The following is a 27804-nucleotide window of genomic DNA, read 5'->3' as shown; positions in this document are numbered from 1 at the left end:
AATTCTTTGATGAGCAATACTTAAGGTATCTAGGACTTTTTCTTCTTGCATGTGCTACAGAAAGCAACAGAAGCAACACCTCTATGGAGGCAGCTACCAATAGATGCTCCCCGCTGCAGAGAGAACGTGTGCGCAAGAGGCAGGCACAAGGGATTTCCCAAAGATCAGACCACGAGTATGCAGTACAACTTGAGTAAGACTTGGCCTTTTCCAGCTCCTAGTCTTATGCCATTTCTTTTATACATTGCTGCCTTGATGAAAAGGAAAGTCCACAAAAGAAAACGCTTCCCAGAAGTCACAGCTATTGGAATAAAAGCAGAAAAGCAAAAGGGTACATCTAGTCAGGGGAAGAAGACAACCAAACCAAAACACAAACCTTACGAAATGCCAACCCCATCACATTAAATTCGTTTCAGTCGTTGAAAACCAGTGTTCCAGGATACAATTTTTATAAACATGTTTTATTTGTCTTGCTTATACCACTAGAACTGTAACTGCTGGCTGTCATTTCCCTGAAAAGGGGAAATCAATTCAAACACATACTGGTGCTTTTCAAAAGAGAGCGATTAAAAGGGCAGCAGCAGCGGGCATTTGAGATTTCATAAAACCTTCAAGGCTGCAGGAAAGACAAAAGGACATGTGACCAAAAGTGTTATGATTATCCATGAGAGATTTCCATCAGTACCGGCATCAGTTATTTAGGTGATAATACAGCAAGGTCAAGTATTAGTGACATACAATGTGCGAGTCGTAAGGAGCGACAGAGGAACCCGCTCCTTACAGAAGTCACTGCTATCAAAGGAACTGAGAAGTGTTTCAAAGAGAGACCTAAATACTTCACAGCAAATATACAGTGGCCATCCAGATCATCTCACATCTGTTGCAGAATTTCAGTGAAGTGCCAAATCAAAGCTCTTTTTTTTTTTTCTTTCAAAGTAACAACTCTGTGATGACTACAGCAGCAGTTACACAAGCAGCCTCAGATCCTTAGCCACAGGGCCCTAGTGACGAGAAGTGCTGCAGCTAGGGGTGCTCTACTCTCTCAAAACTGGCTACAAGCCTATTTGGCTAGTTAGGGACAGGCATCACTATGCATCTGTAACTCTTCAGTGCTTCAGGATAGTAAGAAAAAGCTGAAATGCAGTTGCTCTACCAAGCTACACTTCACCTTTTCCATCCCTTCATGGGAACACTACATTTTGTCAGCTGCCACCACTGTAAATCTTTACCAATTTGCAGATTTTATCCAAATTTTTAAAAGTCAGAAGTGAGTCTTTGCCTATTTTTTTTCTTTTTCCTGCCACTTCAGTTAACCATGGAGATTGGATCACCCTGAAAATTGCCTTTTTTTTTTTTCCCTTTCCCTCTTTTGCTTCACTCTTAGCAAGGGTGAGGAATCTGAAATCTCATGTGCAAGGCTCAAGATGATGCTTAGGACAGAACATGCAGAGTAAACGTTGTTTCGTTCCTTTCAGTATCCAGGTAATGTAAAGCTGGCAACTGTAGTCCTGTCATTATGGGTAATGAAAGTAGTCCCTTTACAACAAACTTCCTGTAAGGGAGAACAAATAGATAATAACTCTTCTGGTAACATGTATAGTACACTGGCCAGTGTGTTTTTGGCGTTTAATGTAATCCTGTGAAGCTCTTTAATTCACTTGCTGAGCATTCATTTGAGGCATCCCTCTGTTTGGTCTTGGGGGCCCTCCACGACCTAGAAAACATATAAAAAAGCTCTTGAATTATGCGTGAAACCAGGCGATTTAAAAAACCCCAAACCCATAAATCCTAGCAGCTCTGCTCTAAGCAGCTCTAATTCTTAAGTGTGTGTCTAAGCTATATATGGCTCTGAAAGCTCCTCCAGAACCAAAAGCTGTAATTTGTCTTTAGTTTTTAGCTTTATTCCCATACTTTTTCTCCCAGAACTGCTGTAACCACTTCAAGTAAGGGCTTTAGCAGTAACAAAAGGCAATAATTGGTTTACTATATTTTAAATGCAAGTACTGTGAGCTAACTAATTGTGTTTAAACTTCCATTCTTCTTGCATAAACAGACTGCCTGTGGCTCACACACTCATGATATGAGAATTGTAGCTCACTTGGGGAATCTCTTTCCATGTTTTCCTGCACATCCCTGACAACAAACCGAGACTTTTCTTGTGCTTCCTACAATATGCCATCAGGCTTCATCACAGCCATTGCAATACTGAACTTCAGGCCACAGTTGCACGCTACAGGGCTTTCAGTACCAAGATAGTCAAGCACTAAACCGAAGTACCACACAGAACTATTGTTTCACACAGCCTCAAGCTGTTCTGTTTGACAAGGTGCTCTGCTGAGAACCCAAGATTCTCATGGAGCAGTCTATATTAAAACAGACAGCAGTCTCATCACCAAAAGTCTGCTGAAAACAAAGAAAAGAACTGTGGAAATGGCAGTTAAAATTACATTTCAAAGTTGAGCTACAGCCTCGTTACACAGCAGGGTTTTGTTTTGTTTTCTCAGATGAGCAGGTGGCAAACACTCTTTAGGAAGCTACAGGACAAGACATCTCCATAAGCTAAAATCAACACCCCTAACAGGATCAAGGAACTGATGAGCACAGTGTTAGACAGCTCTTCACAGATAGATGCAGTAGGACATCTTTTAGAACAGACAGCTCTGAAGGCTGACAGTCAGCTCAAGCCCCATACTAATGCACCTAGTATGAGGTTTTTCAGTCATAAATCTCACTTTCCTAGGGCTTCCATTAATAAAAAGCAACTAAATAATTCTGTTATATTTAAAGTGTCAAAAGCAATTGTTGGTTTAACTTCTTTTTCAAGAACTCTTCATTCAACAACCATCTCAACTTCCATCACGACTTCAAAGGATGACAGTATGATTCAAGTCAGAATGGACCTCAAGAGGCTGTTCAAAAGCAGGGTCAGTTATGGGTTCTGAGAAGTAACTTTATTCTTGACTTGTGACCTGCTGAATAAGGAGCAAGGTTGCTTTTAAAATCCAAAAGTCCAGAAGATGGATCAAAATTTCCCTTCAACCCAACTCTATTATTCAATGCTCAAGACCTACCTCTAGGAGCTCCCCGAGGTCCACTTTGTCCAGAGCCACGTTTGAAATTCTGTTGATATCCATCCTGAAGGTGAGAAATACAAAAACTTATGATGTAGAACCTGGGCATTTTGTGTGTTTCAGGAACCTATTAACTGCTAGTAAAGTAAGGGGCTTCTGAGCCTATACATACCAACACCACACACCTCTGACTAACAGATCTTTTTATTATAGCTTTAAATTGTGTTAGAAACATCAATTCTTACTCCTATTAATAGCTGACAGGTCTAATCATAGAATCAACCAGGTTGGAAGAGACCTCCAAGATCATCCAGTCCAACCTATTACCCAGCCTTAAGCAATCAACCAGACCATGGCACTAAGTGCCTCATCCAGTCTTCTCTTGAATGTTTCTAGTGATGGTGACTCCACCACCTCCCTGGGCAGCCCATTCCAATGGCAAACCTCTCCTTCTGTGAAGAACTTCCTCCTAATATCCAGCCTATACCTCCCCTGGCACAGCTTGAGACTGTGTCCCCTCCTTCTGCTGCTGCTTGCCTGGGAGAAGAGACCAACCCCCACTTGGCTACAACCTCCCTTCAGGTAGTTGTAGAGAGCAATGAGGTCATCCCTGAGCCTCCTCTTCTCCAGGCTAAACAACGCCAGCTCCCTCAGCCTCTCCTCATAGAGCTTGTGTTCCAGGACCCTCACCAGCTTTGTTGCCCTTCTCTGGACACATTCCAGTACCTCAACAGATAAACCCTACAATAACAAATAATTCAAAAAACCCAAACAAAAAAAAAGCCCCACACAAATAATAAACCCTACAATAACAAATTTTCTCTCCAGTTGCAGGCCATGTGATTCAAACATATTTTTCAAACTACACAAAGATCAAAGATGAATTTGCTGAAGGATCAATCAATAAATGAAGGCTCAGAATCTGTCATCTCATTTGATTACAAATACTTGTCTGGGGATATGCAGGCATTTTCCAGCCTAAGATTTGAACAAACTAAGCAGGCTTCCTTCAGAACAACAGAACTCAAAAGTAACAGATCAGCATCAGTTTCAGAATTTCAAGTGACTTAAGTTTCTCTAAGTGTTTCTCACAAAGCTGTGAAAATACATTGAAGAAAAAGTCCTTTACAATTCACTCAGCCTTGCTGTAGTTACCAGACAAATTCATTTAGAGATCAACCAGGCAAGCAGAACACATTTCCTAATTACAACCAGCCATTTAAAACACTGCTTCCAAGCATGTGTTTAGTACCCAAAACGTCTGTCTTCAGAAGCAATCAAAAACCTCTCAGAAAACAATCACTAATAGATTTGAGCACTTTCACCCACAGCTGCTTGGGACTTTTCCCACTTCCAAGGTGTTGCAGCATGGTGGAATCTTACCCGCTGGTAGTTGGAGTAATCCCGAGGAGCATTGAACTGGGGCTGCGTGTAGCCGCTGTTTGGAGTGTTGGAAAAGGAAGGACGGTAGCCATCATACCCTCCTGAGGAACAGGGCACAAGTGAGAACTATTACTTCATGCTACCACATAGAGAAAAGCAGTACCAGCACTTCACCTAAATCTGAAGGGAAAACCCCTGCAGTCAAGCAAACATTTGCAACATTACTGCCAATACTACTACTAGAAGAAACAAGAACAAGGATGTAAAACTGGGAGGAGACAGCAATTCAATGCATTTCTGCAGTAACTTGAGATCTGATTTACAGAACACTCAATCCAAAGCTTAATGTAACACTAGGATCTAAATAGAACAGCTATGACCTGCAGGGCCACAGGAGTCACCTCAGGCAAGAAGCTGCTCCTAAGCCATGACTCTTCTGATGGCTGTGAACCATGTCCAAGGATGGCTCTGGTACCCAGGGTCTAACACTTGGAATCCAGATGAATTTTATCCAGACATGTAGTGACTACTGCATTTTTGACTACCATCAGTTGTATTTTTATTATACAGGTTTCTCCTTTACTCACCAACCACATGAGGAAGAGAATGTGACAGAAGCAGATAGTGGTGTGCTCATTAGTTGAACCCCACAACATCTGAGAAGGAACCAGTCTCTCTCTCGCTCTCTCCCCCCCATTCTGACACACACATCTTTGTAACACTGGCAGCCGCCTCCAGGAAGGATGAGAGTTGTCTTATTCATCCTCAGCTCCTGGGACTTTTTTGCTCTTCTATTTGTACGTTACCCAGACTATTCTCAATAGGATGGGGCACAGAATTCCAGCATAACTGGAAAGAGAAACTATTTTTCTAAATATCAACTAGCCTTTAAGTACCTCACTTGATGGCTGAGAAATTCTGTTGGATAGAGCTCCATGTTGGATTGCATTTGCAGCAGATACCTAATCAAACACTAGGCCTTTGGCACAGCACAGAAAAAAATCCACTTGCTTTACATCCTATGAGGAAGCACAACTGAACGCTTGAAATGGAAGTTGCTCAAGTTAGTTAAGTGGGTCAGTAACACTTGCTATCTTGCCAGGGTGTTTCCAGAAAGCAGTCCAAGCTGTTTACCTCTAAATCCATTTGCAGGTCCCCGGTAGCCGTTCATCAAGCCCCGTGCGCCCCGGGATCCCCCCCGAGACACTCCTCGGCTGTTGTAGTAAGGCTGACTGTTCCGTGGAAATCCAGTGTTCTGCTGCGGAGGCTGCTGGTGGTTACCTGCCACTTGATGGCTCTGGTCCGGGGAACCATGGTAAGTACCAACCACTAGAGTGGAATTGGGGGAAAAAGGTAGTGAGGTCTGTGTGTGTTTATATTCCCATCTATGTTTGCTTCAAATTCGACACTCAAAGCTCTGAAATGTCACTGAACACAGCCACAAATGCTCACCCATTCCAAGAAAAACAACCTGCAGAACTGAGTGTTGAGTTTACCATTCAAACATTCCACAGTATTAAAAAAAACCAGAATTGGTACAGAGCTTGTTTAAGTCAGTCAAGAAGCCTCCAGCACAAGCTCAGCAACAAGCACTACTAATTCAGGTACATTTTTTCTGTGCCATTTCAAATCCTTCAAAAAAAAAAAAATCAGCAATGCACACTAGAGAAAAAAAAAGCAGCATGAGTAAGTTAACCTACTTCTGTAATTTTCTCCCCCTGAACTGGCAGAAAGCCACTAAAGTATTTGTCTTGCTTAACTAAATTCTCTGAGGTGGAGCTGTAACAGTGCTGTAACACTGTAACAGAGCCGAGGCTGTGACTGACACTGAGTAAAGCACTGAGTACTGCACAGCCCACCTTTGATGCCAGCATTCTCCAGACTTTCTGCCTTTTGCTGCATATAGCTCAAAAAACCCCCCTATAGATCAACAGTGAACACCTGGTTCTCCCTCTCCTCATCCACCCACTCCAGTATTCCAGTTTGCAAGGAAAAAACAACCAACCAACCTAAACAATTTTGAGATTGTAACCAGTTACAGAGAAAGAGCCTGATCCTTTTTCTCCTTACTTCACCTTCAGTTAGCACTTTGCCTTTGTCACCTGTCCTATGTTCACTCAAAATTCCTCTCTGCATCTGCAAATTTTAGCTCAGTGGAAGCTGAAGAGAGTGCTGGAGGCAGAATAGGTTTGTACACAGACTTTATTTTACCATGTCATTGTTTTTTTTTTGAAGCTGCTACATTGGAAAGCATTTTGCCTGCTGTATTCAATCCTTGTCTACCTGATTTTTAGCAAAAGTTTCTAGATTTTGGTGAGCCTGACCTCATCTGTGAAAAGCAGTCCATCTGTGCTCTCAATTCTAGCTTCCTTATTTCCTTTGTAAAACATCATCTCAAATAGTGTAATTGTGTTTTTAAAGCAAATTTAAGGATTACCCAACCTTAAAAATCAGCAGAACAAGTACTCCATAGTACTGCTTTCATCCTTAGAATAATCCTCAATTCTCTCTGTGGTTTTTGGTTTCTGTATTTTTTTTTCTAACACATAAAACTGATCCAAGTGGCAAAGTTCTTACAACAGCTGGAATTTTACATCCTAAATTTCATCCCCTGTGGATTATTCAAAGCAAGGCAGAATAACAAAACCTGGTATTGTTCAGGGGAAAGCTTGGCAAGACTAGAACATCAGAGAACACATGACATGCTCTGCTACAGCACCTAGGACTTCACAGCCTGAAGTCTGCCCTGCTGACTCTTTAGGTTTTGTTAATTTACCTGTCTGGAGTTGTTCTTGCTGAAGATCTGATTGTTCTACTTGGTGAGGCTGATTGGAGAAACTCTGGTTGTAACTGGCCTGGTACTGATTTTGCTGCTTAAGGGTTTCTGGCTCATTAACAGGAGGAACAGGAGCATTCATGTTGAACACCTACAAGGTTAGAAAAATAGCTCTGCTCCAACTTATTTGTTATAACTCTTCACCATATCACATCAAGAAGTCTCAGTCTGAGATGTGAATATCCAAAGACTATTTTATGTATTGCATAACTGATTCCAGTATCTACGTAACAACAAGAGGACTAACTACCAAAATATTTATAGGATGCAGTATTCATTCACTACTTACTGTTTGCATGGATTGGAATGGAGCTGCATTAACGTTGATTCCGCTGCTATGCAAAGGCTTGCTAGATCCAGCCTGAAACACCTGTGGCTGGGATGCACTGGGAAGTGATGATGATGATGGGGTCTGGTCTGCATTCAGTGACATTGAAGCCTAATAAATAAAATATAATAATGCTTTAGCTGCTTTTGAGTAACATCAAAACACTAGCTTCAAAACTTCCCTTTAAACAGAGTGACAAAATGAGCAATTTCTACTGCAGCCCAAGAGCCTCATTCACAACAGCAGAGTGGCAGAGGGAAAAAAACAAAACCAAACCACAAAAATCTGGTGTCTTCTACCTTCTTAACTTGAAACACAACTAACAAAAAATAGAGGGGAAAATGAGCAAATTTCTGGGCTAACTGCTAGCCAATATGAAAAACTAAATGACATTTCTTTAGACAAGATTGATGCTCATTTGCTGATGTCGGCAGGTTACTTGTAACTGAAGAGACGATCTTACTTGTAAATTAAGTCTTACTGTGAAGGACTTCCTGGTCACAGACAGGCTCAAACTAAAAGTTACAAAATTTTAATTATAGAGAAACACAAACTAACATTTGATGACATCTGAAAGTAATTCCACAGGGATGGGAAGCTGACTTGCCTGAATCTGGTCAATTGATTCTTTCTGTGGCCGTTGCTCTGTTGTGTGAGAAGGCTGATACATGGGTTGGGAGGCTGTATATCCCTCACTGGTAGAAGAAACCAAGGGAACCTGACAAAATAAACCCCAAAGCCCCCAAAAGTCAGCTGATGCTCACACAGTTTTATAGAAAGATTCAGAGAGCTCTGCAATGATCAGAGAGCTCTGGACCAAATAGCATTTCCTAGTTAAGAACGTATTCCAGCATAAAAATCAAATCCTTCAACAAGCAGAGGTTTAACCACTTCATCCTGACATGTATTCTAACATGTCACACCACCCACCCCCTGCCACCTGTACTCTGGGTATTTCTGGATCAACTGGACATGTGTTTGCTTTTACTGCAGAACATCCTTTTCCTCATTTCCTTACACAAGCCCAACTACAGTAGTAAAAGGAAAGCAGGGGCAAGACAGAGAAATATAGAGGTTTATATGAGACAACTCCAAGCTCATACACTAACAGAAAAGTGCTGGTTTCCAGTGGACTGAATTTGCTCCTCTGCTCCCCTACACAGAGTCCAGTGGCCACCAAAGCAAAGGACTGTGCATTAAGGATATCAGGAACTTTCAGAGGCAACTGATAATCATTGATGGGTGTATTCACATCACCTTGCTGAACATTCAAAAGGAAAGAGGCAAGTTTAGCTACTGCTTGCAAGACCCCCAAGAGAATCATTGGCAGCAGTGGCTAAGGTGAGGAAAATAATAACCCACTGGAGTAAGTCACAGACATCATTTAACAGTAAGGTGAAAGTCACGCAGAGAGAACTCTGCCAGAAAAATTATTCTACATCTACAAAACTGATGAACACCTACTTCAGCAGGTACAAAGAGGAAACTCAAGGGGAAAAAAAACCCAACACATTCCTTTTTCTGTCCAAATGAGTGACTCAAAACTTCCAGATTTAGTCTGGACATGATAGAGGAAGCAATTTATACTACCATTACTAACCAGATTTTTTTCTTTTGTTTTTCAAATACCTACAGGGATCAGACTCATCATTTGAGACCAGCAGAGTCCTTCAGAGGTGCCACATATTCTTAGTACAAAAATCAGGAAGTTCTTTAATCACTGAACAGTTCAGTGAGGAACTGGCACATCAAGGTGAGTGCTCATTTATGCACTGCAGAAGGAAGTTGAAGATATCATACTTAAATAGGAAGTTGTGGGAATGCTCAACTGAAAATAGCTTTTTAACTCATTCTGACTGCTCTACAATTCCAGTATTAAAATACTATCCCAAGCAAACAGATGGGACTAATGGTTAAGAGAACAGTAAAGAGTATGGAATAGACTACAGATTTAATCTATTACACCTAGCTGTGGTCTGATGACCACTTGAGGCTGCCCTTTAAGTGATTTCAGTTTTGGCATTTCTATTGCAAATAAGCAAACAAAAGGCAACTTGCTTCTATCTAAATTAAGAACATCACTATGCATGAACACTACTGGCCAAGACTGACAAGTCAGATCCTTAGTCCACCTTCAACAGAATGCAGAAAGAATTCTTGAAGTGCTACATTAGCGTCAGACTACACAGAGCAGTGTCCAAAGTCCTTCCTCTCAGCCATGTTAATAAAACTCACCACTCTCACATGGAACAGATTTTGAGTGATGGCAGCCTGACATGCAGGCACATGGAAGTTAAATTGTGAAAATCACATCCACAGACTGATTCTGAAGATCAAGCTGAGCTGCACAGATTGAGGAAGTCCACACAGAGACAATGGAGAGAGCAGTGCAAACTGCAGCTGCTTCTGTGCCTTTCAGTTTAAGAGGCCTCTAATCAGCAATGCAGTTTCCTCAATAAACTAGCACTTCAGCCTTGAACCTGACAGTTTTCCAAACAGGGTAATGCCTGATAAGACTCCAGTACAGAGAACAGGCAATGTCTGCATAGTATAAAAACTGTACCCAGTAAGGCTCAAAGTGACAGCACCCCAGAGCTGAGGGAGATAACCAGAACTTCAGCTCTTGGAGTCTCTCACATAGCTATGAACTAAATCCTACTGTAGCAGCAAGCAAACCTAAAATCCAGAACAATAACTTACTAAACATTTTACCTGTGTAGCTTCTGGTTGCACAGGAACTTGATTAGGCTGGGCAAGTCTTGACTCAGCATGAACTGAAGTAGAAGAATTTCACTTATTACACCATTAAACCTTTTACAGCACAGCATCACTATCCCACCTAATTCAAATGAGAGTGGCCACTGTAAGAATCAAAGAATCCCAGAGTGGTTTGGGTTGGAATGGACATGGAAGATCACCTAGTTCCAGCCCCCTACCCTAGGCCCAGACACCTTCCACTAGAACAAGTTGCTCAAGGCTCCATTCAACCTGGCCTTGAACATTGCCAGGTTTGGAGCCTCCACAGCTTCTCTCTGTTCCAGTACTTCACCAGCCTCAGGAGAAATTTCTTCCTTGTGTCTAATCTAAATTGAGCTTCTTCCAGTCTGAAGCCATTACCCTCTCATCCTGTCACCACAGGCCTTTGCAACTGCCCTGTAGTCCCCCCTTCAAATATTGTAAGGCTACTTTAGGGTCTCCTCTGAAGCCTTTTCTTCTCCAGGCTGAACTGCCCCAACTCTCTCAGCCTGCCTCTACAGCAGCAGTACTGCAGCCATCTGATCATCCTCATGGCCCTCCTCTGGACCTGCTCTAACAGTTTCATGTCCTTCTTGTGTTAGAGGCTCAATAACTGAAGATGATTATGTCTTCAGCAAGGCAAAGCTATACTGAAAATACCAACTACCATCTCTACGCAAAACAAATTTGTTCCAGTTGAGCAAAATAATCCAACAATTTCCAAAAGACTAAGCAACAAACAAGTTCTGACCATCCCACATTTCCAATCAGAACCTACAAGCAAGTGAGTATCAGAAGTCTACAAATAGCATGCTTCCAAAGTACAACCACACTTCTAAGGAAGCACAGCCTACCACACAGTAGTGTGAGATCACTCGTGCTGAGCACAGCAGTAACCAAAGCATTTCTAACAGAAGACCTCCAGGCTTCCCCAGTATTTATGTTTAAGAGTAACCACTACAAACCTGGGGGGCAAACCATTTGTGGCATATCCAAATTCTGTGCTGGATTCATAGGCTGTGCAGATACAATGGCAGGATCAAGTGTCTGGTTCTCAAACTCCAGCATAGAGTCCTGGGAAAACAAAACAAGTAAGAAAAATCAACTCAGATTTACTGTACTTTAAAAATAGCAACATTCAGAATAGAGAAATGACCAGGCCACAATAAAGGAAGCTTAACCAACAGTTAAACAACTGCTGGGTTTACCTTACATTTAAATCAATAAGAAGTCCAATATAAATAAATAAATATTTTAAAAATTATTTACCACAATAAAACCTCTGCCCAGGTATTCAAGTTAGACCTTATCTGACAAACAGGTAACTGGAGGGAGATTTTAACAGCAAGACAGAATAGATTGTGAACTACATCCTAAATCAGCACTTTGTAGGAAGAAAAAAAGGAAAAAAAGTGGTGCATGCCTTGTTTGTTACCAAGGTGTCTATTCATTCTCTCTGGAGGAGCAGCTTTTTCTGAGATAATGGATTATCTCAATTCTCTCCTAGTCTGACTTCAGAGGTTAAGAGAGACCCCAAGAAGCGACCCAACAAGTAGCCTCTTCTTATGTTGCAGAAGTTTCTTGCAACAAACTTCAGAACTCGATACAGGAGGGGGATCTAACAGCTGGTCCCACTGAAGCAGAACATAGAGCACCCAGTTAGGCACTATCTGCTGCCTTCTCTGTAGATGCAGTACAGACAGGGACTGAGAAGCTAAGAACCACTAATTCTACTTTGACAGCAACACAGGTTTGCAGGCTTTGGCAAGAATAGTTTATCTTTCAAATAAACTACAGCAGACTCTTTATTTTATGATTAATATCCAGAAAGTACTGTTTTGTTTCTCTGGTTCCAGGTCCAGATTAGGGTGGGTTGATCATACCTGCATGAAGTTATAGGGGCCCTGCATCTGTGCCATAAGGTCCTGTACTCGCTGTCTTCTAACAAGAGGATCTGCTTGAGCCACAGTAGTGAGTGTGTGAGGTTCAGGAACTGGAGGAGATGTAGCTTGTGTCTGTTGCTGCAGCGAATTTACAACCTAATGGGAAACAAGCAACCAACTGAAATGCCAGCTGAAGGCAAAACTGCACAGATCTGCTATTGCCCAATTCATTATGGATGCAATCACTGTAGTGTTTATGAAGACAAATACCACATCCTCCTACAGCCATGCCAATACTGGTGGCCAGCTACTGTTCTGAGCACTTCACAGGACTATAAAGTTCAGACTGTGCTCTGTTTTCTCTCCACCTACTTCATTCCCCATTAAGAACACCACTCAAAAAATTTGTTCAATGGGTTGGAACTTCATGTTTTTTAAAGTCCCTTCCAACCCAACCCATTCTGATTCTATGATTACAGTGATGTTTTTAGAGCAGGATTTAAGACAGCAATTCATCAACGTTTGGAAGTGTAAAGAAAGCCAGGGAAGAGCAAGTTTCTGAGCTGTACACAGATGGAGAACAAACTTCTCATATCTGGTTGGTAAATACAAGTTAGTACAGCCAGGACTTCCAGCTCTTTAAGACTTGAGAATTTTGGTTTTACATGGCCATGTCTAGACCCAAGTTCTCAAATGTTACCCTAGCCAGCTGATCAGAGAGAACAATGGGCAGCACTGCATGACAGAATCACTGCAAGACTGCACTGTGGGAGGACACCAAAAGCCCAGAAGCACAACTCATAGCAGGCAAGAAAGCTCAGATTTACTGGACACGTTTCAATATGGTGCAGAAAAACAAAGGTACAATGAACAGCAACATGCTTTCAAATACCACCTTAAAGACAGCAGAGCAACCAGGAAAGCTGAACATGAGCATCTAAGAACATCCATCACCAAATAACTTGAAGACAGACAGTTAACGGTGGTTGAGCTGCACAAAACAGCACTGTCATGTCCCTGACCAGTTTTGTTCTTTACCAAAACTCTCATAATAGAGCCATTTTAAATTTCTTTCATGTCAATACTGTCCTTTAAAAAGCAGCTCACTGTCAAGAATTTCTCTCTTCTCTGTCCCCATGAGCTTTCAATTATTAATAACCTTCCAGATAAACAAGCCTTAACTTACAGTTGTATATGGTGTTAAGTGAGCACATATGCACCTTGAAGTTCAACATTTGTGTAAAATATTTGGTTTTTTATTAGAACTGAAGACATTTTTGTACAGTAGTCATGACAAGTAACAAAACTGTCCTACTTTAGACCAGTTCTATCATCACAGGCCTGAACTTTGAACTTCAGCTCCTATCTATTCTCAAAGACTGTACATCTCTGGGATTTCTCAAACCTACAGCATCTTCCAGTTTTGTGACTTCACACACACAATTGCCTCATGAAGTCCAACAGAGTCTTTCCGTCTACCATCCCTAGCCATCTGTTAACAAACTTTTCTTAACAACTAAAATAAAAAAATACCTCTAAAGAACAATCTAAAAACCAACCACAAGCCACATTCTTCAAGATGCCCCTCAGACCCAAATCTCCACTCTTAGCCATCCAACAGGAAGCAATTTGACAATTCCCATGGAGGTCTATCCTAGGGCTGTCCACACTGCAAAACTGCTCTGCTGTATCAGTCACAAAGCTTGAAAAACATCAAGGCCTGTAAGTGGCAATTACTGTTTTTTTTTTCCCCCAAAACATAATTTAATAGGCTTCTTGCAAATCACAAAGTTTTAAAATTGAAGACCAAAAGCAAGCCAGATGACAAAGCAAAAGCAACAGCTACCCATCACCTTCATAATTATTACTACAAATGTCCTTGATTATTTGGGTACTGGCACTAAGCTTCTCAAGTAATTTCTAACAATTCAGTATCCTCAAGAAAAAAAAAAAAGCTGATGGAATAATCAAGAACACAGAAGAAGGACAGAATTGTATCAAACATTTTCCTTTTGACAAACAGTACAGTGTGACCTTCAGATGATGCTTAATATTGCATGGTGTCTTTTTCAAAGCTTTTTTTAATGACCAGAACAACTCTTTAAGGCCTGCTCTTTTAGTCTGTTCTTTTAGTCTGATTATCACTACCAGGAACTTTGACCTACTACAAGCACAGTATGATGAAACTACCATAAAAACATCAAGTTTTGTATGTGAAGTTGTCAATAGACAGGATGTAGTTCTGAAGTTAACAGCTTTAAGCCTGCTGCATGATAAAGGTACAGAGACTACTCAGATAAGCAAGTTATTACCCAACCACACATTTCTACTTATCCTGGGGGCACAGCAGTGAGGTGAAACTTAACTTTTAGGGGAGATAAACCTCTCTGCAGAATGGTATTTGACTCAAGCTGCACAGGCACCTTCTGCCACTCTGCCCCTGACCTTCTCAGCAGGCAGAACTACCCAGAGCAGAATGATAGGGTAGAGAAGGCCAAGGGGCAAAGGAGGAAAGGTAGAAAGAGAAACTTAATGAAACCACAAACTAAGCAGAACGAACTTCCATTCTGGCAGTTTCAACACAACAGTTTCCAATTCTACACAAAATCCACATCAAATCAACCAAAAGTTCTATAATCTAAGATGAAGAACTTGGGATACCAGCAAATTCAGATACTTATTATAGAACAAGTAGATACAAAAAAAAAAATCCAAGGAACTACAAAAAACTCCCCCAAACCTCCAAGACAACAGCAAAACCCCCAAACAAAAGCACCATTAGTACCAATAAAGGACTTCTTCACCAAAATTAAATCAGCATATCATCCAAATGCAAACACATTTCAGCAATTCTCAAGTTCTTCAGTTTGAAACTTATGAAAGGCCCATACAGAAATGGCCCTGAGAGACACTAGCACTTCTCAAACTACAAACATACACTCCAGATCTCTGTGGTGTGGTATCAGATCTACTTGAGGGTTACTGAAAGAGCAACCAGTTTGTGATAGCCCTCCTCTTGATGAACAATTGTGGAACTCTGTGTGAATGTTCTCTTGCACAGTATGATCAGCTTCCAAAACTCACTGCAATCACTCACACTCTTACTTGTGATGCCACAGCTGCCTTGGGCTGAAGAGCACAAAGGCTCTACAAAATGTGGACCATCACCTTTCCTAGGGACAATTCAGTTACATTCCCCTGAGAAAGAATATTTTCATATAATCATAGAATCAGTCAAGGTTGGAAGGGACCACAAGGATCATCTAGATCCAACCCCCCTGCCATGGGCAGGGACACCTCACACTACATCAGGCTGGCCAGAGCCTCATCCAGCCTGGCCTTAAACACCTCCAGGGATGGGGCCCCAACCACCTCCCCGGACAACCCATTCCAGGCTCTCACCACTCTCATGGGGAAGAACTTCTTCCTCATGTCCAGCCTGAATCTCCCCACTTCCAGCTTTATTCCATTCCCCCAGTCCTGTCACTACCTGATATCCTAAAATGTTCTTCCCCAGCTTTCTTGTAGCCCCCTTCAGATACTGGAAGGCCACAAGAAGGTCACCTCAGAGCCTTCTCTTCTCCAGACTGAACAGTCCCAACTCTTTCAGTCTGTCCTCATAGGAGAGCAGCTCCAGTCCTCTGTTCATCCTGGTGGCCCTTCTCTGGACACCTTCCAGCATGTCCATAGCCCTCTTGTAATAGGGGCTCCAGAACTGGATGCAGTACTCTGCAGTACTTTTCATGCCAGTAAGAACAGCAAGAGGCAGGTTCTCAATTCCCCCTTTTCATATTATATCTGAGAGAACAAGGAACTTCATTACAAGGAAGCAGGCCTCAACTGAATTTTTATAAATTGCTCATTGTATATAGTCCAAGAAATTGGAACAGAACAGCCAACTGATGTGGATATTCTCTGCACTGTTCTATGGATACAAAGCTGATACAATCCAGATTAAGCTGGCTAGCAAAGATGTGTGGAAAACATATTCATCCATACTACCTACACTAAAAACTAGAGAACTGAACCTCTGAGCTGCTCTGGACATTTGATAAAAACCCAGATGTAATTTGAGATAGAAACCAATCAAGTACTAGCTCTTTAACACACTGTGTCTTGTAAGACTAGTCAAATCCAGCACAACTTTCATGTGTTGCTTCAATTTTTAATGAGAATTGCAGTGATATTTCAGGGTTTTTAAGTAAGGAAATGGATACTCTGACAAGATACTACCAAGATCATTCACACAATGACAAAGTTGGCTGGTTAGCTCTAGAAGCTTCACACCCATCCTAAGTATGATTAAACCTCTTGGTGTCAATTTCAGCCAGACAATGTAAAAATGAGCAGCTAGATGAGATAAAAATGCTCTTTTTCACCACTTGAACAAATCATGAGCACTTTGCTCCTACATTTAGAAGAGCCTGGAAACACCAAGGAAGAGAGTCTAAAACCTGACCACCTGTAATTTGCTGCTGCAGAAGGATGCAGAGGTGAATCAAAAATGAAGTCTCCAGCACCTGAAAGATGCTGCTCATAGCTATTCCTCACAGACAGATACAACTCAAGTTCCACCAAACTAAACACACGAATGACTCCATGGGACTCATCCCTTCCAGTATGTGAAGAAGACACATTCTAGTGCAATACAATGGATTTGTACACACAGGTAAATCTAGAGTCTAAATCATTAGACTGGGAACGTATCACACACATTACAAGTGAACAATCACTCAAAGGAGTAAGAAGTCCAGTACTTGAAGAGCTGTAGTTCTTGTAAGCAGACATGCACATAGAACCAGAGTTTAACATCAAAATATGTGCATATGAAATCGGGAATAGATATTAGTTAAATTACTAATTTCCAGCTCCCTCCCCATGGAGCTGCTCAACAAAACAAACAGCTACACCATGCTCTAAGCAGCTGGGTAGATAAACTTCAGATTTACAGCTGAGTTCTCTCAAAAGAAAAACAAACATGAAAACAAATAAGCAAAAAAAAAGAATCAAACAACAAAAAGCTTTCAAACAAAGAAAAACCCATAAAACAACAAAAGAATTTTAAGTCTTTGAATCCTTTTAAGTCCTATTTTTCCCAAGCAAGCCACTACTGAACAAACCCAAGTTCTCTGCAAACTTAGCTGGCCTCTGCAGTTTTTCTTTGAGGTGTTCCTCAGCTAAATAAATATGTAATTGAAGTAGTAGTGATCTGAGACTGCTAAAACATATTTTTGCACATGTTGGGGGAGAAAGGGTGCAATGCTGAAACCTATCATGAATTGAGGCAGCAGAAACAGGGATTGCAATTTTACCTGCAGTACACAAGATCTTACCTCAACCGTTTCAACTGTCCACTCATCTACCTGTTCCTTCTCACTACTGCTGAACTGAGTCTCTGCCATGAATTGTCTGTTTACATACTAAAATAAAAATAAGAAAGGGTATGAAAGTAAAAGTAAGTGGCATTAAAGCTATACAAAATGACAATCTTTCCAGCGAATAATACCTCAGTAGATTCAACTTCAGTCGGTTCAGTAAATTCTTCTGCTGGATCAGGCTCTGCAAGAAAAACGTAGCATTTCTGTGAAAAAACCCACCTTAGAGACAGAGGAGAGAAATTTAGATGAAAATATATCTCCCAGTCACAGTGGAGTTTTGAAGTCTGCTGCTTTTTTTGCAGTAGCCACTTATCAAAAACATTTACATTAAGAAGTGCTGTGGATCATCAGAAGAACAGAAGGAACAGAGGTTTACTCTTCATTTGTAGTAAAAAAGGAGAGGCTCTCTCGTTTTGAAGTAGCTGACATTGATTAGATCTGAAATTAGAGCCTTAAAATGGCTAAGTCGTACAGTTAAGTATCTGCTGGGCTCAAAAACAAACCTCATCCCGGAGTCTGGAGAACAGGTTTTGTGAGGAGTGGATGAGGGAACTGGGGTGGTTTAGTTTGGAGAAGAGGACACTGAGGGAAGACCTCACTGCTCTTTAGTTCCCTGAAAGGTGGCTGGGGTGAGGTGGGTGTTGGTCTCTCCTCCCTAGTATCAAGTAACAGAATGAGAGGAAACTGCTTGAAGTTGTACCAGGAGAGGTTTAGACTGGATCTTTCCTGCAACAGTGATCAGACATCAGAATAGGCTGCCAGAGAGGTGGTGGAATCACCACCTCTGGAGGTGTTCAAAGAAACATGTGGACATGGCTCTTGGGGACATGGCTTAGTGGCCATGGTAGAGTTCGGCTGATGGTTGGACTCGATCTTAGAGGGCTTTTCCAACCAAAACAATTCCATGTGACAAGGCAGATAAAGCAGCATGTCTCAGAAGAAAAAAACCCATCAGAACATCAACGGAATTTGCAACTGAAACACTTGGATTTGCACTTTAGTCGTTCTGGTGAATCCAGAGAGACAAGACAGTAGAAGATAACTGACCATGCTAGTCATAGGCATTCTTACCAGCTTCTGCTACGGTGTCTTCTACTGCAGGTGGGGGTGCTGCCTCTTCTTCCTCACACAGTCCATTCTGATGGTTATGGGTGCTATCAAAGTAACTAGTTTGAAGAATACGTTCCACAATCTCCTTCAGTGCTTTATCTAGGAATATGGAAAAAGCTTTAATAGTAACTCAGTCCCAGTCGTCTTTTCCTTCTTTGCCAAAGGTCCCACATAAATCTTATTACACTTTTGCTGGGAAGATGCCCTTCCAAGCTAGTCCACAGACACCAGAGTTAGAGAATTGCTTCTGTCTTACTAGATCATATCAACAAATAATCCATTTCCATTTAAAAAAATCCAAAGGGCAAAGAGAATATTAAGAGCACGTAGTGCTCCTCACAGTATTTGTGAAACACTTCAAAGTGAGGTAAGGTTTATCAATTTAATCATCCTACTTTGATTTCTGCTGTTTCAAAAACCTACGGCTGCTTAGTTTTCAGTTTGGAAAGTTTCAGAAACTCATTGAAGTTTCAACTGTAACTACTTTGATTGCAGCTTCCTAATGCAAACCCCACTGTAAGTCGATTCTGTACAAAACTGTCAGCACCAGCAAACTTACACAGATGCCACCTGCACCAAGATTCTCTGCCTGAGGTGAAGTAGCTCAGAATAGCCCATGTGAGTGAAACAAGCACAAACTTGTACTCAGTTCCTCTAATGAATGCTGTGACATCTTAACCCAAAACAAATCAGCTGCTTTGGCAATGCAGATTTACCAACTGTCTAGGCCAACAAAAAACAAAGCATACTAGGAATGGATGATTCAGAATGCCTGCCAGGCAGGTGAGAATTCTGTGTGAATCAACAGATACAGGGAAAGCACAAGCACAGACAGACATTAACATTCATCCCTTAAGACAAAGCAAACCAGCAGAGGCTGCCAATGACATCACCAAAAGCTCACCCTGAGATCCAGACACAATATGGAGACCAACTGCACAGAGTATGAGTGACTGACCAGGTCTCCAACCAGAAAATACCATCCTTCTCCTCAAACCACCAGTAAAGCAAGTTAGAGAACTGCCAATGCTATAATTTCTTTTTCCTTTTTTGATAGAACACAAAAAGCCCTTTCAACAGCTCAGTATTACTCCACATAAGGATGCTTCATTTTTTTTCTGCAGTGGGAAGGTAGCCATCTTACCTACAAATAAGGTAGGTTTCCTATTTATTTTCAATTAAGAACCACAAAAATTTCCCATAGTAGAACAGTCAACTGCCTAGCTGAGCTATTTTCTCGAGGTCTAATGTAGGAATCTACACGTTTGTGAGATTTTACATTTCCACAAGACAGCAGCCCATCTGCAGGACCATGCCCTGACTTACAGAGATCATTCATCTAAACAGGGCAAAACCAGAATGCTTTTGGCAGGAGATGAACAGGAACAGAACATGACACTAAATAAGGCCATGCCAGTTTATGGATTAGGTCATAATTGACAAAGCTCCAGGCTGGACAGATGGGCAGAGACCAACATGATGGCATTCAACAAGTCCAAGTGCCGAGTGCTCCACTTTGGCTACAACAACCCCATGCAGAGCTACAGGCTGGGGTCAGAGTGGCTGGAGAGCAGCCAGGCAGAGAGGGACCTGGGGGTACCGGTTGACAGCCACCTGAACATGAGCCAGCAGTGTGCCCAGGTGGCCAAGAGAGCCAATGGCATCCTGGCCTGCATCAGGAATAGTGTGGCCAGCAGGAGCAGGGAGGTCATTGTGCCCCTGTACACAGCACTGGTTAGGCCACACCTTGAGTACTGTGTCCAGTTCTGGGCCCCTCAGTTTAGGAAAGATGTTGAATTGCTGGAGCATGTCCAGAGAAGGGCAACGAGGCTGGGGAGAGGCCTTGAGCACAAGCCCTGTGAGGAGAAGCTGAGGGAGCTGGGACTGTTTAGCCTGGAGAAGGCTCAGGGGAGACCTCATTGCTGTCTACAACTACCTGAAGGGAGGTTGTAGCCAGGAGGGGGTTGGTCTCTTCTCCCAGGCAACCAGCACCAGAACAAGAGGACACAGTCTCAAGCTGTGCCAGGGGAGGTTTAGGCTGGAGGTGAGGAGAAAGTTCTTCACAGAGAGAGTGGTTGGCCACTGGAATGGGTTGCCCAGGGAGGTGGTGGAGTCACCATCCCTGGAGGTGTTCAAGAGGGGATTGGATGTGGCACTTGGTGCCATGGTTTAGATAGTCATGAGGTTTAGGGTGACAGGTTGGACTCGATCTGTGAGGTCTCTTTCAGCCTTCTTGATTCTATGATTTCCAGAAAACAAAGCACTGCTGCTAAGCACCAGCAGAACACTGCTGAAATAGCAGGAATGGACTAAGCTTAAATACTGAGTAATGCTGCATCAGTGACAAAAAAATAAAAATATACCTCTTGGTATGTTCATACTGCAGCCAGCACTTAAATTCATACTTCAGTAAGTTATTGTTACAAGCCAGCTGAGGTTTGAAAAAAAAAAAAGTAGCTACTCTAAAAACTCAAAGGTAATTAACTGCTGAAGTTCTGGTATCAGATATTGTAATTTACTTCAGGCACAAATTCAGTGTGTTATCTCTTAATACAGAGGGTATACTTACAGGTTGTTCCACAAACTGGTTTCTCCTTCCCTTCCAGTAAGTCCCACAGGTGAACAGATGCTTGCTCATACTGCTCGTTCAACCTTAAAAAAAGAATTATTCATAAGAGTTAATTTTTCACCAAGTCTTCCAATTACCTCAGTACAAATATATCTTTAACTGACTGATAATTATAAAGAAAGGCACTTTGCCATAAGCTGACCTCATGTTCATGTCTCGTTCAGGGTACACCAGCTTGTAAAACTCATCCAGCATAGTCAGTTCCTCCTCTGTCAGCACTGGTACTCCACTCGTGCTTTGTTTCAAGTCGCTGCGCACTTCATCATCACCCAACTTGTCTAAAATGAACTGCAGCTCTAGCACAGTCTTCAAACGCTTCTGCTCAGCTTCTTCCCTCATCAGCTGCTCCCTCCGAGCTGTCTTTTTTATTGTTTTCTGGATCTGTTTCAAGTAAGAGATTTTTAATTGCTTAAACTTGTAGTTTCAAAATGCACTCACAATTAAGACAGCAAGAACCCTGAGGAACCTGCAATGCTTTCAATTGCTGAGTTTATAACCTATGATAATAAAGAAAAGAAACCACTCATCCACCTGCCAAAGAGAGAAGCAGCAGCCCCGTGAAACTGCTGTAATGGTCCTCTTGGCAGTTAAGTGGCTGTCCACACTGCTGCTGTCCATACTGGCCTGGTTTGTGACCATGTTGTTTTAAACAGCCACGTTTGTCAGAAAATTATCACATTCTTGTTGTTGCCAGAGATGTGTAGTCCATCTGAAGAATCTTTTGGGATCAGCCTTTAGAGAACCTGACAAACTACTACACAGAGTAGAAGAAAGGAGCCGAAGATAGAAGAAATCATAAGCATTTCACCTCTGTAAATAAAGCAACTATTGTGCCTAGTATCAGCAAGAGAATTGGAAGCCCATGTGTTTGGATAGCCCACACTGCACCACTTGCTCTTTACTTACATCCTGGCTCAGAGCCATGAAGCTCCTCTGCAGTTCTTTAGCAAATTCCAGATTATTTGTCACTTCCTGGTATTTTGACACCGCATCCTAAAAAACAAGTTAAAAAAGAGAAAGTCAACCATCACAACCAGAACAAAACACACTTCCAGCAAACAAATTCCCAGGTTTGTAGTTCTTAAGTGAGACATGTGGGACTGCAATAATTCTTACTCAAACTCTGATCTTCACTGGCCAACATACTGAAAAGGTTTAGATTCTTAGACAAGCATACATATGCTCACATGCATGACGTACTGGTTCCATAGTTGGCTTTAGCCAGTTTCTGGCAACAACTAGCTGGCAGGCTGGGGGAATGGGGGAGAAGAGCAAACTTGCAACTCAAAACTTCTAAAGAGATAAAGGCTTGAGAATTAATGCACTGAGTCAGAGCAAAAATCAAAATGCTACAGAGCATGATGTTCCCTTCTCCACAAATCTTTGTAATTTGCTATTTTCTTAAATCTAATATTCTGATTAGCACGAAAGCAATCCAAACTCCCTAAGCTGCTTTGCATTACTAAGAAATTAGAGATAATCGAATCAGGGAAAAAACAAAACAACACAACACAAAAACCCCACAGCTGAGACACACTCCTGCTAAGGCAAAATTAGTGATGGCTATGCTCTTGGTAAGAATAACTGAGCCAAAGAAAAGGCAAGGTTCTACATCATTTGAAAAGCAAAGAACAAACTCTATTTCCTTTTTTTCCTTAAGGATTTCCACTTGTAATATAGCTAACTAGGAAACTTACACATACTACATACACACATTAAATGATTTACACAATTCACCATTCTTAACTGATTTGTACAAAAGTGAAAGCATTTCTCCAACCAAAAAAGATTTTATCTTTATGAAGTGTGATAGTCAAGCTGTCATCTTCATAAAACTCAATCATGGACATCCCTTCTCAACATGCAATTTCAGTTACCTTCTCTGCTTAGGTAAAAAAAACTTAGTGTGTTTTATTTTCACAAAAAAATAGAGCCACATGGACCCAGTTTCCAGCTGGCACAGAAAAACCAAAGTGGTGCCCAGAGAGATGTGAAGATCCCTTGGACCAAGGGAAACAGCTCATTCTTCTAATTGTGAACAGCTGCAATAGTTGCAGGGTACATTCTTTTCCCTTCACTTTTTTCAGTGTTACAAACCAGCAACAAAACATTGCTGATTACTGAGCATCTGGTAATCTCTGCAAGTATCAATATCCATGTTTACATCACACAAATTCAATTTGCTACTTGCATTATATTTACTACAACTGGGAAAGTGCTGTTGAGTCAAGCTGTATGTGATGGTTTGAAACCGTCTTTTTAATTTTTCCTTGCAAAGTTCAGAACAGAGAAAGTGAAAGAATGTAAATAAGTCACTATTGGGTGTAAGAAAGCAAAATAACGATTGTTCTAAACACTTCCATTGGATAGATAGAAATGTTTAAGAACTATTACCCAAAACAAAGTAGGCATTCTGCACATTCTGCAGTGGAGGCAGTTGCTGGGCTGTCTGGCTGCTGTTTCTTCTTCTCTTCTGGCTGAAGATAACACACTGACCTTGGCAGCTAAGTTAACAACTTTCTGCTCTAACTAAACTCTGCTTCTCTGTCCAGGGGGGTCTGGGGGGAAGCTCCTGGGAGAGAGAAAGGCCCCTTTGGGAGGGTCCCCTTGGGGGGAAGCAAAGGGAGATCGGTTGTGCTTCTTCTGTTGATTGTATATATTTGTGAATGTTGTGAATTTTGTATATTTGTACATATTCATTGCATTTCATTGTAGATTTTAGACTCTGCTTATAAATACAGCCTTCATTTGCTTCCAGACTGAGCTAGCCTGGTTATTGTTGGTGGGGGGGGGAATTTCAGCTCACATCGACACACTTTTTATTTTGGCGCTCCAACTCGGGGCTCGATTGCTTGTGATTTATTTCTGCTCAGATTAGGAAGCAAAATGAAGCTGTTTTGGATTCTGAGTCATTCTATTTCATCTATTATCAGTGTGATTGTTTACAGATGGGCCATTTCTTGCATGATAGACAAGATTGTGAGATATGTGGCATATAAGTCATTTCTTTGGGTTAAGAATAAGTTACTGAATGTTGGTGAATTCTGTTGTGGTCTTATTGGGCTAAGAAGCTATGGTAACTCAACTACGGATGTGCTAGCAGACACATATGAGTTTGTTACTCCTCTTACAACTACAGACGATCCTTGGAACCAGTGGTACCTTAGATATCTTGTGCTAGCCGTAATCTTAATTTTGTTGCTTCTTGGAATAATCATATGGCTACTGATAGCACTGTGTCAAGAAAGACATAAGGCTACTTGCTCTTCCAACTCTGCTGTAAATGTGAAAACCAAGCCAGTAAATTTGGTTGCCACTATCACCAGAAAGCGTAAAGGAGCTGCAGGAGGAGATACAGATGCTGCAGGAGATGGTGCAGATGGAGATGAGGGTCCTTCTACTCAGGGTCCCTCTGTTAAGAAAGATCCTTCTGATGAGGAAGAGAGGGTTAGCCTTAAAACTCTGGTAGACCTCTTGAGACCTCACATGGATGATGGGGATGTAGGTCAGGATGTAGACCCTGGTAGATTAGCAACTGCTGGCAGAGCCTCTGAACTCAAGGAAATTCAATGGAGGATTACAACAGGATTATGGGGACAGCGACCTCAGGATGATGATGATGATGATGAGGATGACATACAGTCAGCTAATGCACCCAGACAGGAAATTAGACATGTGAGAAAGGATTACATCAGAGGAGATAATGAGCCAGTCTTGTCTTGGCTAGCCAGGTGTTTTGATATGGGAGCCCCAGCATTGGTGGTAGGTGACAAGTCGGCCTCTCAGTTGGGGATGCTCTCAAAGGATACAGGCATAGACGGGCATCTAGGCAAGTGCATTGGTAAAGCTCCTCTGTGGGCACACCTCCTACTGGCAGTCTCGCTGAGGTACCCCAGCAGAGATGATTTACCATGGAACCCTAAGCCTTGGACCACAATAGCTGAGGGAATCAAGCGTCTGAGAGAGTTTGCTGTGAGAGAAGTAATGTATGGAGATCATAAGACTCTGAATCCTGATGAAATTCCTGTTGGAACAGGCCTTGCCAAAAAGCTCATTAAGCTTGCTCCTCCTAATTATGCTACTATTCTGGCAAGCAGGATTGTGGCAAGAAATTATGGTGGAGTGCCTCCTACTGTTGGCCATTTCACTGACCAAATGAGGCAGTTGGAGGATAGTCTTGCATGTACTTCTTTGGTTTCATCCATTGAAACTTTGTCTGGAAAGATTGAGAATTGCATGAAAGAGCTGAAGGAGGAATTTAAAACCTCCATATCCAACTTGATGAAGGGGGATGATTCTGATTCCTCTTCCTCCAGATGGATACAAGTTTCAGCTGTTAGGATCAGACGTGCTCCAAGGAGGCCATTCCAGAATAGGTCAAACCAAAACAGACAGCAGAGGCAATCACGTGGGCAGTATCTGGATAACTCTGCGTGATCAGTTTGGTGAGAACATGAACAGATGGGATGGTCAACCAACTTCTGATCTTTTCAAGAGGTTACGGGAGCTGCAGAGGGGCAGATCCCGAGGTAGCAATACCAGGAGGGTAGCTGTCGCTTCCTCAGTTTCCCAGAACTCTGATAGCTCCAACAGTGATCCTAATTCTGATGCTGGACGTTGTGCCAGCTGTACATGTGGAGGTAATCCCCACCATTAGGGGTGCCCTGCCTTCCGCCAGGGGGAGGTAAGGGATAATGGAGATAACAGAATCTATTGGGATGTGTACATCCAGTGGCCTGGCACTTCAAAATTTCAGAAGTACAGGGCCTTGGTTGACACAGGAGCTCAGTGCACCATAATACCATCAAATTATCAAGGGGGAGAATCTGTAACTATTCAGGGAGTCACTGGTAGATCTCAAGAGTTGTTTAAGATAGAGGTTGACATAAGTTTAACTGTGGAGCAGTGGAAGAAACATACTATTGTAACAGGTCCTAATGCACCTTGTATTTTGGGAATTAACTTCCTGAGAGAAGGGCGTTTTAAAGACCCTAAGGGTTACAAATGGGCTTTTGGAATAGCAACTGTAGAAATTGATGGAGGAAAATTGAAGTTGTCCATTAGACCTGAGCTTTCAGATCAATCTGCAGTTGTGGGACAACATGAGATAGAGGATGTAAAGCTGCCGGTTGCTTCTCAAACTGTGCATCACAGACAATACAGAACCAACCGTGACTCTTTGGTGCCCATTCAAAACTTGATTCGTCAGTTGGAGAGTCAGAATGTCATCAGCAAAACTCATTCACCTTTCAACAGTCCAATCTGGCCTGTGAGAAAGCAGAATGGAGAGTGGCGTCTGACAGTTGATTTCCGTGCCTTGAATGAAGTAACTCCACCCATGAGTGCAGCAGTACCAGACATGATGGAACTCCAATATGAGCTGGAATCCAAGCAGGCCAAATGGTATGCTACCATAGACATTGCTAATGCTTTCTTCTCTATTCCCATAGCAGAGGAATGCAGGCCTCAGTTTGCTTTCACCTGGAGAGGCATTCAGTACACATTCAATCGTTTGCCCCAGGGGTGGATTCACAGTTCAACCATCTGCCATGCAGTGGTCCATGATGCTTTGGAGAAAGGTGGAGCTCCAGAACACATTCAGTTCATCGATGACATCATCGTCTGGGGTGAGACTGCTGAAGAAGTCTTCGAGAAAGGTAACAAAATCCTTGACATTCTCTTGCAAGCTGGTTTCGCTATCAAGCCAGACAAGGTGAAAGGACCTGCCAGAGAAATCCAGTTTCTGGGAGTGCGGTGGCAAGATGGTCGCCGTCACATCCCAATGGATGTGATAAACAGAGTCTCCACCATGGCAAATCCCATCAACAAGAAAGAAACTCTGCGTTTCTTAGGCATAGTGGGATTTTGGAGACTGCACATTCCTGGATACAGTCAGATTGTGAAACCTCTCTATGATGTGACTCGAAAGAGAAACAGTTTCCAATGGGGTCCTGAGCAACAAGCAGCCTTTGACCAGATCAAGCGAGAGGTAGTCCAAGCCATGGGTCTGGGACCTGTCCGAACTGGTCCAGACATTAAGAACATTCTGTACACGGCCGCGAGTGACAATGGTCCAACCTGGTGCTTATGGCAAAGAGCTCCAGGTGAGACACGAGGACGTCCTCTTGGTTTTTGGGGTCGTGGCTACAGAGGCTCAGAGGCAAACTACACTCCAACAGAGAAAGAGATTTTAGCTGCTTATGAAGGAGTGAAAGCTGCTTCTGAAGTGATTGGAACTGAGTCACAACTTCTTCTAGCTCCTAGATTGCCAGTTCTGAATTGGATGTTCAAAGGCAAAGGTTCTTCACCACATCATGCAACAGATGCTACCTGGTCTAAGTGGATGGCTCTGATAACACAGAGAGCTCGAATGGGAAATCTCAAAAGGCCTGGTTTGGTGGAGGTGATCACAAACTGGCCAGAAGGCACAAGCTGTGCAAAACCTCCAGA

General features: G+C 42.2%; 1 protein-coding gene across 2 annotated transcripts in view; it reads right to left on the bottom strand.

Annotated features, from left to right (window-relative positions):
- Window positions 1-285: 285 nt before the first annotated feature.
- Window positions 286-27804, bottom strand: part of CAPRIN1 (cell cycle associated protein 1) — a 39386-nt gene continuing 11867 nt past the window's right edge. Inside the window, exons 3-18 of one of the 2 annotated variants that reach the window (XM_054390711.1) lie at window positions 22261-22347; window positions 21497-21735; window positions 21295-21377; window positions 18687-18824; window positions 17744-17796; window positions 17571-17657; window positions 12238-12393; window positions 11320-11428; window positions 10331-10392; window positions 8226-8336; window positions 7580-7729; window positions 7231-7381; window positions 5589-5783; window positions 4455-4555; window positions 3072-3135; window positions 286-1714 (exon numbers count right to left, since the gene is read on the bottom strand). In XM_054390711.1, coding sequence (XP_054246686.1) covers window positions 1650-1714; window positions 3072-3135; window positions 4455-4555; window positions 5589-5783; window positions 7231-7381; window positions 7580-7729; window positions 8226-8336; window positions 10331-10392; window positions 11320-11428; window positions 12238-12393; window positions 17571-17657; window positions 17744-17796; window positions 18687-18824; window positions 21295-21377; window positions 21497-21735; window positions 22261-22347 — 1851 coding nt within the window. In that variant the 3' untranslated portion in view covers window positions 286-1649. The remainder of the gene's footprint in view (window positions 1715-3071; window positions 3136-4454; window positions 4556-5588; window positions 5784-7230; window positions 7382-7579; window positions 7730-8225; window positions 8337-10330; window positions 10393-11319; window positions 11429-12237; window positions 12394-17570; window positions 17658-17743; window positions 17797-18686; window positions 18825-21294; window positions 21378-21496; window positions 21736-22260; window positions 22348-27804) is intronic. The other variant, XM_054390712.1, reaches the window with a different exon arrangement.

This window comes from Indicator indicator, chromosome 21, assembly GCF_027791375.1.
Source record: "Indicator indicator isolate 239-I01 chromosome 21, UM_Iind_1.1, whole genome shotgun sequence".
NCBI classification, from domain to species: domain Eukaryota; kingdom Metazoa; phylum Chordata; class Aves; order Piciformes; family Indicatoridae; genus Indicator; species Indicator indicator.
This window is presented reverse-complemented; position numbering and strand designations above follow the sequence as displayed.